At 41.2% G+C, this 15,022-nt stretch overlaps 1 protein-coding gene across 2 annotated transcripts in view; it reads right to left on the bottom strand.

The window, feature by feature from the left end:
- Nucleotides 1–1,832: 1,832 nt before the first annotated feature.
- Nucleotides 1,833–15,022, bottom strand: part of UTP23 (UTP23 small subunit processome component) — a 193,823-nt gene continuing 180,633 nt past the window's right edge. For both annotated transcript variants that reach the window (XM_044067068.1, XM_044067067.1), the window contains exon 4: nucleotides 1,833–2,051. In XM_044067068.1, coding sequence (XP_043923003.1) covers nucleotides 1,959–2,051 — 93 coding nt within the window. In that variant the 3' untranslated portion in view covers nucleotides 1,833–1,958. The remainder of the gene's footprint in view (nucleotides 2,052–15,022) is intronic.

Genomic DNA, 15,022 nt, shown 5'->3' with positions numbered 1-15,022 from the left:
GCGACAGCAACAGACGCCGGACCAAAACTTTGGAACTCTGGCCGACTGCGGGACCGCCTGACAGCAGGATAACCCAAGTGTAATGACTGCAGCAGTGTAACACGATGAACATCTGATCAATTCCTGGCTCAATGTGTATGCCTTCTACACAGAATGTAGTAACAGAACATGTTATACTTGAAATAGCATCTTGGTATAAACAATTTATCTTAATTTGCCTTTTTCATTTTTTGGCATCATTTCCACTAAGCATCTCACATCATTGTTATTTTTAACATATTGGTTGTTCCTCCAATTCAGTCTCAACTTTCCAGAGCCTTGAATGATACAACCTTACAAATCCCCGTACCCAAATCTCACAAATCTATCATGGCCAGTGATGACTCCTGGTCCTTTCCACCCTGCACAGTCCTTTTGCAATACAATGTCTCTCCAATTTCAATTCTTTAATTTGTGGTAAAAAGTTGTTTCCATGGTGCTTTCCAAATTTTGCCTGAATATTCGGCATTGGGAAATGCTATCCCTGATGCATGTAGTGCTGAAACAGGTTCTCTCAGAGAAGGCAACTTATCAACTGAACAATCAACTATCCAGATTTTTCACCTTATATTTTGGTTTGCTCCTCTTACATTTTTTTCTCCAAATCATTGAAAACAGAGGTCACTAACTGATAACACACACGTAGATTTAAGTTTCAGACAATGCAGGCTAACACAGTGTTATTCCAGCAAATTTCTAAGTTTATAAGAGCAATATTTAAAATAAGTTCCTGTTTTTGGTTTTTATGCTGATCAATTAGATGGGAAAACAATATAAAAATTGTAGTCACAGACATTCTACAAAGCACCATTCACCATCAGCTCTTAATCCAATGCTGTTTTTTATTCACATATATATTTTACTTTTATCATCATTTATGATGGTGTCTTTTTAGGAGCCCAGTACTCCAAGGATAAGTTGGATCTGGTCATATTTTCAATATTGAAGTAGTCTGCTACATCTCTAATTAAATCATGATGGAATTCTCTACCACTGTCACTGAATAACTTATAATGTGTACCATGCTTACCTAGCAATAAATATTTTTCTTTATAATTTCTGAAGGTTACTGTGTTCATAATTAACAGTTCAATTGCAAGAGCATAATTTCATTTTTACAGCACAATAACCACATTCCAGCTCATAACCTTACTTTTCTAGCCATCAAATGGCTTATTGTTTATAGAGTATGGGAGTAATTTTGTAGTCATAAACCATCCTCTGCTACTTGTAAAAAGGCTAACAAATTTGAATGTTGAAGCTACAGAGACAGTTTCAATAGAGATAAACACATACATGGCCTATACTAAACTGCTGGAAAAACACAGAGAGACTGCCAAAAATGGAAAAAAAAATCCTAAAGTTGGTGCTGCAATGGAAATCTCCCTCAAAACAGACATTGCTGTAAATGATTCAAGCAAAGGCATTAACTTCAGACTTGTCTATTGTAACCCAATGCTCAGACTTCTGTGCATTCACTCTATAGAACCACTGTAAATCAAATTTCTTTTGATATTCCATCTCCTAATTACTTCCTCAGTTTCACTCCTGTCTGCTGTGTACTTAACTCTTTAGTCTCATCTTAGTGGGACACCTTGGTACATTTAAGGGAATAACCCAGCTTACTTCTCTTGAACCGACGTGGATTTTTAAATAGTTCAATTACATTATGCCTACAGTTAATCACTTTGTATGCAAACACCTCTCATTACAGCTGTACATCTGTCTGCAGATATATAAACCTTCACGTTAGAGAGCAAAGAAAATATAAAAAACCTCTGACAGATAAAAAGTTGCATAAATGTTTAGTATTTAATAGAGGTGTGAGAAACTGTAGAAAAGTACTTGCTACTGTGAAAATGGCTATTTTTTCAAACTGCAGTACATCAATTTCTTGACTGTACAAAACTCTGCAATCCTTAAAGCCTAATGCTCCTTGGAAAATCTTGCACTAGGCCACAAGGTGATGCTCTATTTGACCAGTTGTTTGTCCAGACCCTCCAAGTAATCACCTGTGAAAAGAAGAAATATTTTTTTAAAATTCCTATTGAAGACACAAACCTCTGACTGGGACTACTATTCAGAAAGAGAATTTAAGTCAGTTAACTACTTTGTCTGCTAAAGAACATTACTGAATTTTCTTAAAGGATATACATAGAGATGGATACACTGTTACAAGGACTGTGAAAATTTTGCTTTGATTTTGAAGGGAACATGGCATAATAAATCTTCAAATAAAACTAGATGAAATGTAGCATAGCTGCCTGTGTTTGCAGTTTGTCATCTGTGTGTTCAGAACTTCTGATTTACATTCTTTTGTGAGAATATTTCCATTTGCAAAGAACTGTTACATTGCATTTTACATTCTTGTGGTTTGTAAACATGCATACACCTCTAAGTATCTGACTTTTAAAGTACTACTACTACTACTTCTTCTTTCGGCTTTTCCCGGTTAGGGGTTGCCACAGCGGATCACCGTCCGCTCATGATTGGCAGTGGAGTTTTATAGTGTCGAGTTGCCAGCCCGGCGCCCAACCTTCCACAGAAGGCACACACATGCACACACTCACACCTAGGGCCAATTTAGTGTGTCCAATCCACCTACTGCATGTCTTTGGGATGTGGGAGGAAACCGGAGTGCCCGGAGGAAACCCATGCGACCACAGGGATAACATGCAGACTCCGCACAGAAGGCACCCCAGCCGAAGATCGAACCGGAACACCTCTTGCTGTGAGGTGGCAACGCTAACCGTTGCACCACTGTGGCCGCCCTTTTAAAGTACTACTACTACATTTCAAATATTGAAAGGATGGCTCACTTTAAAGGTAAACTGTAATCTGTGTTCATGGTTTGCAAAATAGTTTGGTTGGTGGTAGTATACTTGTACAATGGATAACAGGATGTTGATACTACACAATTATCATCAACTTCCCCCTTTTCTGGGCAATATTATGTGTGCTTTTGTGCAGAGAGTAATTCTAGGTTAAGTTTCAATTACTGTTAGCAAGACTGAACTGGACAACACTAAGTTTCACTTACTGTTTTTGTATTGGAGGACACTGGGCTCAGTCTAAAGCTGGTAAAATCTTAGGAAACCAAGAAGTATAACTCAGATCTGCATCTGCACAGTGTAAAGCTTATTTGGATGTGGCAGGAGTGTGCAATTGCCATTCATCCTTGAGGCTAATCACTCTTTACACATACTATACAGCTTGCAGTGGAATGAATCAGCAGACCATACCCCTTCCATCCTTAACCAGTTTTCCCTTTTTGCATGAGGTTAGGGTGTTACTTCAGCAGTGACAATCGCATCTTGAGCCAAAGTTTATACTGCCAGGTGGCTACCACTGTTATGGTAGTTCATTTGTATCACACACACTCACCTACGGTCAATTTAGAGTGTCCAAGCCACCTACTGTATGTCCTTTGAATGTGGTAGGAAACTAGAGCACCCGGAGGAAACCCATGTGACCGCATGGAGGACATGCAGACTCTACACACAAGGCACCCCAGCCAAGAATCAAACTGGAGAACCTCTTGCTGTGAGTACTCAATTTGTTGCCAGCTGTACTGATTTAAAGCCCATACACCTGCATATTTTCAGGGGAAGTGTGAAATTCAATACCTCCTCATATTACTGTAAATTTGCATAATATTTTTTGTTAGGCAGCTGTGATTATTCTGGACTTGCATAGTAAACAAATCAGTTTTGTCATCAAAATGTATGTTTACAACCCTAAAGTAAACATTCAGCAATATGTCCTGTTCAGCAGTTATGTTAGGATAGTTTGGGGAAAATGGGCTGCACAGCGCAAGAGTATGAAAAATTGTCAGCATCACACCTTCAGAGAATTAAACCCCAACCCAGCCTAGTAGCAACTGTTAAGTCCACTGCATATAGCAAAACAACTCAATCCATATCCAGATGACTTTATGATGCAAATAAAAAAGTTATGTACCTACCATAATGTTCCATGTGTGTTGTCCATCTCTGCCTTTATTCTCACTTTCGGGTCGGATCCGATCTATTGGATCAGTCTCATCCTTTTCAAAAGCTCGAGGCCTTCAGCAAAGCTTGTGGCATTCTCCCTTACCTATGATGCAGTTCCCTCAACCCCCAGATCTTGTTTGCCCATACAAGAAAAACATTAGTGAAATTAAAGTTATAGGTAATATTTACAGTGCAAGAATAACTGGCTGCTGAGGCTATAGAGTCCAAAGGATATCCAATTACTATTACCTGATCTCCTGGAAGTGTAGGAAGGGGTAGATGGGTGAGGTGTGAGAATAAAGGCAGAGATGGGCAACACCCATGGAACGTTATGGTAAGTACATAACTTCTTTATGTGATGTTGTCAATCTCACCTTTATTCTCACTTGTGGAACCACGTCCCAAGCTACCTGATTCTTGGGTAGCTCATGAGAGAATATTCCTCAGAACCATAGAACCAAAGGATGCTCTATTCCAGGAGGCCATATCTACTTTGTAATGAGTAACAAAGGCATGACGGTTTACCCAAGTGGCTGCAGCACAGATACTGTCCAAAGATGGCCTTGCTTGGAAAGCTGAAGTAGCCATTGCTCTCATGCAACGAACTTTGACAGGTGCAGGGAGATTCTTGTTCTTAGAATTGTAAATAAATGAAATTAATTCAGAAAGCCATTTGGATAAGATAACCTTAGATATTGGTAAGCCTTTCTTAGTGTTAGAATAGGAAACAAATAGCTGATCTGATGTTCTGAATTCTGCAGTTCTATGTAGGTAAAAACGTAACTGTCTATAAATGTCCATGTAGGTAAAAACGTAACTGTCTATGAACATCCAATCGATGTAACGAATATTCCCCTTTATTCTGAAAATTTGGGAAGAATACGGGTAACTCACCAGACTGACTGAGGTTACTTTCAGATACAACCGTGGGCAGAAAGGAGGGGTTGGGGCATAAAGAAACTCTGTCCTTATGAAATCAAGTATAGTGGTTTGACAGAAAGCTTTTAATTCTGAAACTCTCATTGCTGAGGTGACAACTACAAGAAAGAGCATCTTTCAAGAAAGATATTTTAAGTCACACTAGCAGAAGGTTCAATGGGACAATAGATATGTGGCAACAAAATTGAGATCCCAAGGTGGAGATGGGGCTTTGTATGGAAGCCTTAGAAGTGTAGCTCCTTTCAAAAAGGCTTTACAAAGCCTGCTTGACATGATTCTGTAGCCATTTTCTCCTATATGGAAGTGAAATTGCTGCCGTTGCACTCTAATAGTAGCTGCAGTAGCATCTTCCTTGAAAAGTTTAGCTAAGAGTGTCTACAGTTGTGAGGAAATCATTCTATGTTGCGCAACTTACAAAGATATGGCATCTAAGCCCAAGGAAGTCATTGTTCCACTGTATTCAACATTCATCAGACCTATCATTGAGTACAATGCACCCTTTGGTATGTACCTATCCATGCAAATCCAACAACTGGAACTTCCACAGAGGTTCCTCAGGGCATAACTAATATGTCCTATGCAGAACAACTCAAGGCCCTATCCCTGTATTCTGCCTTCTACAGGCTTTTGAGGGAAGATCTATGCCTGCCATACAGGGTATTGTCAGAACCCACTCTGATGGGCCTCCTGCATGTTCACAAAATAAACAGTACCAGAATTACCCAGTCTAAAGACTTAAACCTTGCCTGTGATATAAATAGGACCTACTGGAGAGACATGTATGTATCCCAGAGACCTCCCCATCCATGTGAAGCAAAGTTCCTCCCTAACCAATTCAAATGCAACTTGGACAATTGGATGGGAAACCGGAAATTCATCACTGGTTCGGCACCTATGGCTCTAATGCAAACAGGTAACCTGTAAATGGTTTATATCTCAGGCCCATGCTTACGCTTATCAAGGGGATCAGAACTTGTGAGATTTGGGATGCATGGCTAGGCTTAAAATTGCCTTTGTGGCTGTTAGCCTAGTAAATACCTATGAACCTATAAGAACTCTAATATAAAATGTATGGGAGCAGTAAAGGCATCAATCTTAGACTGAGACAATAAAACAAACTTCTTCCATTTTCCCTTGTACAGTTTTCATGTGGATGACTTATGAGAAGAAATAAAATGAGTCTTACAGGAGAAGAAAGGGAAGGAAACCTGGCTATCAGGGGAACTGGAGCAGCCAAGCTGTCAGTTTGAGGTTGTTTAGACTGCGGTGAACGATTCCTTATGGGTGAGTCAGAAGATCTGGAATAGGGTCCAGAATCCATGGTTCATCCTGAATATGAGGCTGAAGGAAGGGGAACCAGATTTGTCGAGGCCAATAGGGGGGGGGGGGCAATTAGGATTATTGTTGTCTTCAACAAACTGGCTTTTTGTAGTAGCTTGGGAATTCGAGGAGTTGGTGGAAAAACATAAAGGGGTCCTGGAGGCCAATCATGAACAAGTGCATCCCTTGGGGACTCATCTGGATGGGGGATCAGGGCAAAGTAGTTGGTGCATCTTGGCATTGGTGGGTAAGGCAAAAAGGTTGCAGCAAGGCTGGCCCCATTTTTGGAAAATCTGTTTCGCAATTTTTTTGACTGAGAGACCACTCGTGTGTGGCAACAGTATAGCTCTGCTCACTATGTCTGCTATTATGCTGGCTCTCCCCGGGATGTGCGTTGCTATCAGAAAGCGAATGGAAGATGTAGCCTATTGCCAGACCCTTAGGGCTTCCTGACAAAGGAGCCAAGATTACTTCCCCCTTGCTTATGTACTAGACTACTGACATGCCTGATTGGATTGCTAATGTTACGGAGTGAGTCTTGAAATGCTTGCAATGCTAAAAGCACAGCCCTTATCTCCAGGATGTACATGTGCAAATGGGCCTTGTGCTGATGCCAGATACCTTGAACTGTCTTCCCTAGATAATGCCCCCACCCATCTGGGAAGCATCTGTTTTCACAGTGGTTTTGGGTTGGGGAGGAATAAAGTGATAGCCCTGAGATTCCAGAGAAGACTGAATCCAGCACTGAAAATCCTTTCTGCATGAATTTATCATCATGATTTTGTGTGTCATTGGTAGTTCTAGAATTCACCACTGCAGTATTCTCATGTGAAGATGAGCTAAGGGAATAAGAACAATTGAAGCTGCCATTCTGCCCAGTACTTGAAGAACTAGTTTGCCAGAAGCTCGTTTCTTTCTGATCAATATTCTTACATAATACCAAAGTTCATCTACTCTGTCTTGTGGAAGTCTTGATATCATCCTTCTTGCGTCTATTTCTGCACCTATGGAGTCCAAATTCTGACATGGCTCTAGAGCAGATCTTTCATTGTTTATTGTAATCCTTAGAGTGGAACAGAGTTGTAGCGTGAAGTCTTTTGCGTGTTGCAGAAGACGGTTGGTCGGGGCAGTTATGAGCCAGTTGTCCACATATGGAAACACCTGGAATCCTTGATACCTCAGGTGAGCAGTGACCACTGCCATGCATTTGGTAAACACTCTTGGGGCTGTAGTAAGACCAAAAGGCAGAGCTCAAAATTGGAAGCGACTGGCTCCTAGCCGGAAGCGCACATGCCTTCTGGCCCACCTTTCCATCCATATATGGTATTATGCATCCTGAAGATCAATACAGCACATCCAATTGTCTTTTTCAAAAAAAAAAAAAAAAATACTGACTGCAGTATCACCATCCGGAACTTGCTTTTTTTTGACCAATTTGTTTAGATTGCTGAGATCCAGAATGGGGCTCCAGTCACGTTTTCTTTGGAACTAAAAAGAATCTTAAGTTCCAAATCCTATCTGGTCTGTGGCGACTTCTTGGATGACTCTTTCTTTGCAACTTTTTAATCTTTAAGGTTGCTTGTTCCTTTTGACTGGGTGGAATGCCTGAAACAATTTTGTTTTTAGGAACAGGGAAGGAAAAGGTAATGACGTAACCCCTGGATATTATGTTCTGCACCCATCTGTCATTTGTTATTCTTGGCCAGGTATGAAGGTGCAGAGACAGTCATCCCTCGACTGCCTCCAGAGGTGGACAATCGGGTACCCCCCTTAGGAGTGCTGAAAGGGCTTACCAAAGAAAGATTCTCTGGAGCACTGATTCTGTGGACCTCCCCTGCTGCAAGTCCAGCATCTTACATTATTGTTTCCCACTCTGCCTCTAGGGGGAAATTTTACCGTGTGTGTCTTGGAAAGACTTTTGTGATTATTTGAATCACATCTTTCCACTACTTCTCTGACCTTTGAGAAAAGGTCTGGTGGTTGTAGAAAAACGTACTCCAATGGCAGATAAGGTCTTGCCTGCCTGTTCACACCTGGTGAGCATCTCTAACTTTGGGCCATAAAAGAGAGGAGCCAACAAAAGGTGCGTTAAAGAAAAAAGACTTGCAGGGCTCCGCAAAATCACAAAGGTGCATTGGTGTCTAAATGAAATGCCTGAACCCACTGCCCTACTCATTCCATCTGCTACATATATGAGATGAGTCTCATGGAAGAGTTTGTGACAGAATTTAGGGTGGTGAGCTGAGAGGTTACCTTGTCTGCAACCTCATCAACTACAGCTCCTTGAAGGGAGTCTGACAACTCCTTTATCAAATCTCTCTGTAGTCTAGTCAAATGTTAAGTAATTCAGCCACCGTAAGGCAAAGGTTGCGGACAAAAAAGATGTGCTTCCTGTATCTATCCATAGTCCTAAATCTTTATTCGGGGGATGGATAGTGGGAACTAGTCTCACACTTCCTTTTTACTGGCCGCCGCCATGACCATGGCATCCACTGCTACACCTTTTGTGAGGAAAGGCTTGTCTGAAGGGGCAGTAACGTATTTATTTGGCCTCTTAGGAGTAGTTTCTATGGTGTCTGAGGTCTCTCAAGCCTTCCAAGAGATTAACTCAATACAATCATTGGAAGGAGGGGTCACCCAAGAGGTGGAAGGGCGAGACCCGAAAGCCTTCAGGTATACTGACTCTTCAGCTGCAGGGGTTGTGGTCTGCCAGTCACCTCTCTGTTTTAACATTTACAGGATGCCTCCAAAGGAGACATCTTCAGGAGATGACAGCGAGGACCCTTCTACATCTTCCAGGTCAGTAGCAGATGTGACAGACTCTTCTGGGGAGTCCAGATGCTTCCTCTTGCAAATCTTCTTCCAAAGGACTTCCTCAGTGCAGTGATCTGGGGAAGTTTCAGAAGGGGGGATCCCTTGCTGGACATCCCGAGGCCTGGGATCTCTGTGGTCCTGTAGAAAAGGTACGTGAGAAGGCAAAGTCAATGGCACAGAAATGGAAGGAAGATCCTGGAGAGACTGTGTCTGAGACTGGGATGTAGTCATTACCCTCCTCATAATCTCAAAGGCACTCTGCCCTTGATCTGACAAAATGGTAGTCTGTGCCGACGCAATCTCCGGAGCAAAGGACAGATGCTCTGATGCAGAGGTAGGATCAGATGAGATAAGAGCCTGCTCTCTGGGTTCAACTGTTGATTGATGGGCTCCTAAAGATCTCCTACTCTGACAAAGCAGAATAACTCAGGGCAGACATCAGATCTGAAGAACCTTTGAGCCTGGGAGCCGACACAGGACACTAGTTGGACATCCGAATCTTCTGGCTCCGATACCAGAGATTGGAGGAGAAATAGGAGCTGATTGAGAGGACTTTGTCGGATCCAATGCCTTTGGGCTTGGATCCAGCAATAACTTGGCCAAAGTCAGTGTCTTCAGAAGCCTCTGCACTACCCTATCCACATCATCATCTACAAGCTCCTAGTAGATTGGGTAGATAAGGGTAGGGGATCTCGATTTTGTCAATAATGATGATTGGAGCCGAGAAGATATAGGCTGCAATGATGGAGAATGGCTCCAAAGTCTGAACTCAGTGGGAGCTGAAGAGGTCGGAGTAGAAGGATCAGGCTGCTCCAAAGACCTCTCGGATCAGAAAGCTACTGACTGCTCCAAGGAAGCTGTAGGAACAGTCAGTTTTCGTACTGTTTCGACTTCAAGGCTGATTTTGGAGTACAGGAAGGTCGCTTTTGAGATATCTCTGCCATATCTGATGATTTACTAGATTTAGAAGACTCCAGTGAAATAGCCTCAGAAAAATGAGTTTTTAGTAAACCTTTTAATATTAGTTTATTTTTACGCTCCATAACAGCCTTTTGGTTGAAACCATGGCAGATGAAGCATGATTCCTGTAAATGTACGGGCCCAAACAATACACAAAGTGTGTGTATCACTTAGAGGCATATTTCAGCCACGTTCCTTACATTTTTTAAACTCTAACGGTTTCCCATCCTGTTTTTGAGACATTGCTGTAATCAAAAATGAGCAATTCAAATTTTAGCTTCAGAAAAAAAGGAAGAAAACACAAACACATACGAATGACCTCTAAAACAGATGTTGACTAGATTGAGGAAATATAGAAAGTGTTTTTTTATTTTTTAAAATCGCAGAAGTAGAGGGTTAAAGAATGTTCTCTAACTCAAATGGACGTTGGAAAGGGAAAGCTTGGAAGAGGGAACAACATTCACAAAGCCAAAAAGAACATCCTTAACAAAATTCAAACTAAAGAAGGGTAAGGGAATTACTAGCTGAGGAACCGAACAGAAACCAAAGTACAAAAGTCAATTAAGAAATACAAAAATATATAAACTGTCACTTAACCCAGAGCTTCCTGGAAGGACCACGTCTTTCGCAAATGAGATCTGGGGGTTTAGGGAACTGCATCATGGGTAAGGTAGAATGCTCATGAGCCTTGCTGAACACCTCAAGCTTTTGAATGATGGAGACGGATCCGACGGAATGGATCCAACCTGCAAGTGAGAATAAAGGCGAGACTGATATTACATCTAGAAATTTGTCTGGAGGTGAAGTGTATCAAAGCAACCAAGGTTCATAGGTATTCACTAGGGTACTAATCTGTCAGGATCTTAAGAAGCCAAGCCTTGGACTCTCATAGTAATCATTAGCCCTTACACTTTGCAAATAACTATCCAAATGTGGGGCAAACAAGTACACCTTGTGGTAATTACAATTCCACTATCCATGAGGGCCAGTAGTGCTAAAGTGGGGGTGAATTTGCAGTTACCCATCCATCTGTTCAAATTATGTTTGAATACAGTAAGGGAAATACTTTTATGTGGACAGAAAGATGAAATGTAACTGACAGAACAAAACTGCATGATGCACAGACAGTAACAGACATACAGACTATAAAAAGCAGGGACAAACAGGGAACAAGGAGACAAAGAAGCAGAAGAGAGTGGCAGCAAATTAATAACAGCTTGAAACCCCAACCCAGGGTGCCAAGGTCAGTACTAAATTGTTTCCCTGGGCCTACTACTAGCACACAATGCTTCAGAGCTCAAATACCACTATCTTGCAGCCAAGGAATTAGGGTTCCAGTAGTATGTACAACCATCCTATCTTGTTTGAGTTCAATTACATGTTCAGATAAGGTGTGGCAGCTCCACTCTTTCTCCTCGGCTGCCACACCATATCCAAACACAATAGATGAGTTTGGGCAAGAGCGTAGGAGTAAAGGTTAGGGTTTCAGGCAGGACTCAAGAGGAGGCTTTATGGTTAGAGAAAAGAGTGGAATTTTAGGGTTACTGTGTAATCAGGAACTTTAAGTTTAGGGAAGGGGAGTGAAGTTTTACTTTTAGGGAGAAGAGTGCTGTGGTTAGGGTTCAGGACCAGGCAGGAATTTTAGGGTTATATTTAAAGATCTTGTAGGTTTAGTTCAGTCCAGTTTGGTGGTGGGAAGGATAGATAATTCAGTAGGCTTGGGCTAGTGGGTGTTGCGGCACTTGTTAATTACAGCAAGTGGTAGCAAGCATATGAGCACTTGTACTAGAGCAGCTTCCTTCATATATAGAGAGGTAGTATGAGTTTGGTAGTTTTAATTCAGGCATCTGTACACATGTAATCAGCACCAAACTAACCAGGGGCACTGGGTGAAGTTTTTAACTCCTCTGCTGTTGACATGTTTAAAATGTCAGATTTGGAGTGGATTACCATAAAACGAAAAATGTTTTTGAATGTTTTAAACTTACTCCTGAAGCTTAGGTAAAACTTCAGAGAAAATAGCAGAAATCCAGAACACATCACTAGTGACATTACTGCAAAAATAAGTATTGGGAAAAATAAGGCAACACTCCATACTTTGCTTGAAGACATGAAATTTTGATTAACAGATCAGGAGTGTAACACTGCTGAAGAAATGCGCAAAAAAAATGAACTCTAGCCAGCAGAGCACAACTCCAGAAAAGGGAAGGCATCAAATCATTGCATATTGATACAGAGAAACTCAAAGGAAGACCGGTTAAACATTCACAGCTGGTATCATAGGTAAAGAGATAAATCACTTTCCCAAATATACCAACGTCTTGGAGTAAAATGTCTTTGGCACAACCAAATGGGGAATGTACACTCCAAATGTGCACAACAAAAAGGTGGGGAAACAAACACCATAAGAGCCAACAAAGGTAGCACCATGGTACTAATAGCTTTTTTTGAAACTGGCGCTGCTCCAGATCATCAGAAGGGAGTGTACCCTATCCTGGCAGAAGGTTAAAAACACAGATAAACAAGAATACTACAGCAGACATAACTGCTGCTGTTAGGAATATTACTCTGGGGCAGTTCTTTCCATTTGGAGCAACGGAAGAGGAAACTTCTCAGGTGCTGTTGACAATGGTTTATTAGGACTGGCAAACAGAGCAGGGAGACAAACAAGTGGCATTTTTTTTTAATGATACAGCAGATGTTATAATAGGTAACTTTGGTAACACACATTGTGTACACACAGGGAGACAAGCAGACAACCACCTGGAGAAGGTAGCAGGGAAAGACCCAGCATTTACCCACATCTTTCAACATAGGCAGGTAGTGTGGCTACTTCAGGGAAATAGCTAGGGCAACAGGAGGCCTAAACCCGAGTCAGTTGTCAAAACATACTGGATGTTCTCTGGAAGGAGTTAATTCAGGAGAAGAGATGTCTGTTAGCAGTTTGCCTGTATTTGCGATGTAGGTTGTCAGAAACTATTAGGCTTCCTTTAAAGGGGGATAAGGGAAGGATAACAAAAGAGATGCAACAGGCACAGCTCTTAGATTGCACCTTACAGAATGTGAGGAAGGTAATGCAGCAGCTGAAAGCACAAAGTGCCTACCATCATGCACTTCTGGCCATAGCTCCTAATACTCCTTTTTAGGCCATTTGGGCATAAAGTGCACAAAAAGAAGACTCAAGAAGAAATGTTTATTACTCAGGCATTGCAAAAGACATGACAGGATATAGAGAGAGACATTAGCAGCATTAAACGATTGCAAGGAAATACAAAGCTAAAGGTACTTTTATTACATGTATAGTATTTAATAGCGATGTGTGAAACTATGTTGAATAATACTGTGCAGTTATTACTGTGGAAATCTACTGCAGTTTGAAAATTAATCTGTCTCGGTTTCTTCCCAGTGAAAGCACCTGTAATGCTCACAGCTTAATGATCCTTGGAAGATGCTGTAATAAGTCTCATGGTGATATCTCATGTGGACAGCAGCTTTTTAGGGATTTCTCTCTTCAAGAAGTATTTAACTGTGGAAACAAAGTCATAATCTAAAATTCAACCAGCAGCCACAGGGATTCGTACGAGTGACAATTAATTCATATCAGTTATCTCTGACTGCTACAGATTCAGTTAATAGATTTTCCTACTGGAAGATGCATACAGACCTACTGTCTATAAGGACTTTGCAAATTCTATTTTGATCTTGAAAACTACAGACAACTGGTGTAAGTTAAAAGTAGGTTAGCTGATGGTGTATGGTGTGCATCATCTGTTGGTCCAGAACATTTATTTTACACTCTCTATGCAAAGATACTTCTATTATGATGCATTTTTTTCTGTAGGCCATTTTTGTCTTGTGCCAGCCAAACATCAAGCGTTTCCCTACAGCCCATGAGCTAATTCATTCTCTCATCCTGGGGGAGTTACTAACCAAATATTTTGAGGGCAAAAATCTGCTTCCAAAGCCATCATATATGGGAACCACAAAGTTGTAATTTTTTTGTCCTTGACAGCATCTCGGTTATAAGAACATTTGTAATGGCCATAATTTTTTTCCCACTGAGAGAGTGAGTGAGTGTATGTGTGTGTGTGAACAATGTCATCCACATGCAAGTGTATGCTCCTGCGCACTTGCTATGAAACCTGTCAATACAGAGGTAGCTTGGTCAGCTGAAAGCTCACCTCCCAAGATTTGCATTTGTGCCCCCTGTCTGAGAGACTGCTGCAGTACGCTTCTTGGCCACCTTCCCTCCCCGCAGGAAGGGCACACCCACCCCCCTGCCTGCTTCATCCCTATGCTGCACTGGAGTTGACAGGTGTCATGCTTTATTCAAAGGAAAGAATTTTGCATACTTGTGGCAGGAAATTTACCTGTTTATTAGTTTAAAGGTTTGCATGTTAAAGACATGTTATAACCAGCTGTGGGCAACCACACTTCGAAGTGCTGCTCAGGCTATTGCTAACTTTCAAAGGTGGCTAATTTTAAAAATAAATAGTAATCTGTGTTCTTGGTTTACTGAAGTAGTTTGACTGGTGTCAGCATAACAAATGGAGAAAAGAGGGTGCTATTATCTAGTCCCCTTACTTGAAAACACTATGTAAAATTATTTTCAAAACATTCAATAAGAGTTAATAATGTTACATTGGAAGACACTGGGTTCAAAAGTGGGTAAACACTTGGGGAAGCTGGGATTATAACTCAGATATGCAGCTGTATAATGTAAAGTTACTTTGAAGTTGTAAACGAGGGCTATTATCTAAAGCAGCAGGGCAGACTTACTGTGTTCCTTTAACTCCAATCAGCTTCCACATACTATATGCTTTGCAGAAGTGAGTATTGGAAGACCATACCCCTGTTCATATCATATATTTAACATCAGCAGTGATGAGATCAAGCCAATACCACCACATAATTGTGGTTGCTCAAGGATCTACATCACTGCATCAAAAATCATCACT

Source organism: Protopterus annectens, chromosome 3.part1, assembly GCF_019279795.1.
Source record: "Protopterus annectens isolate FY-2018-M chromosome 3.part1, PAN1.0, whole genome shotgun sequence".
Classification (NCBI taxonomy): Eukaryota; Metazoa; Chordata; order Ceratodontiformes; family Protopteridae; genus Protopterus; species Protopterus annectens.
Note: the sequence above shows the minus strand (reverse complement) of the source record. Positions and strands in the feature narration are given on the sequence as shown.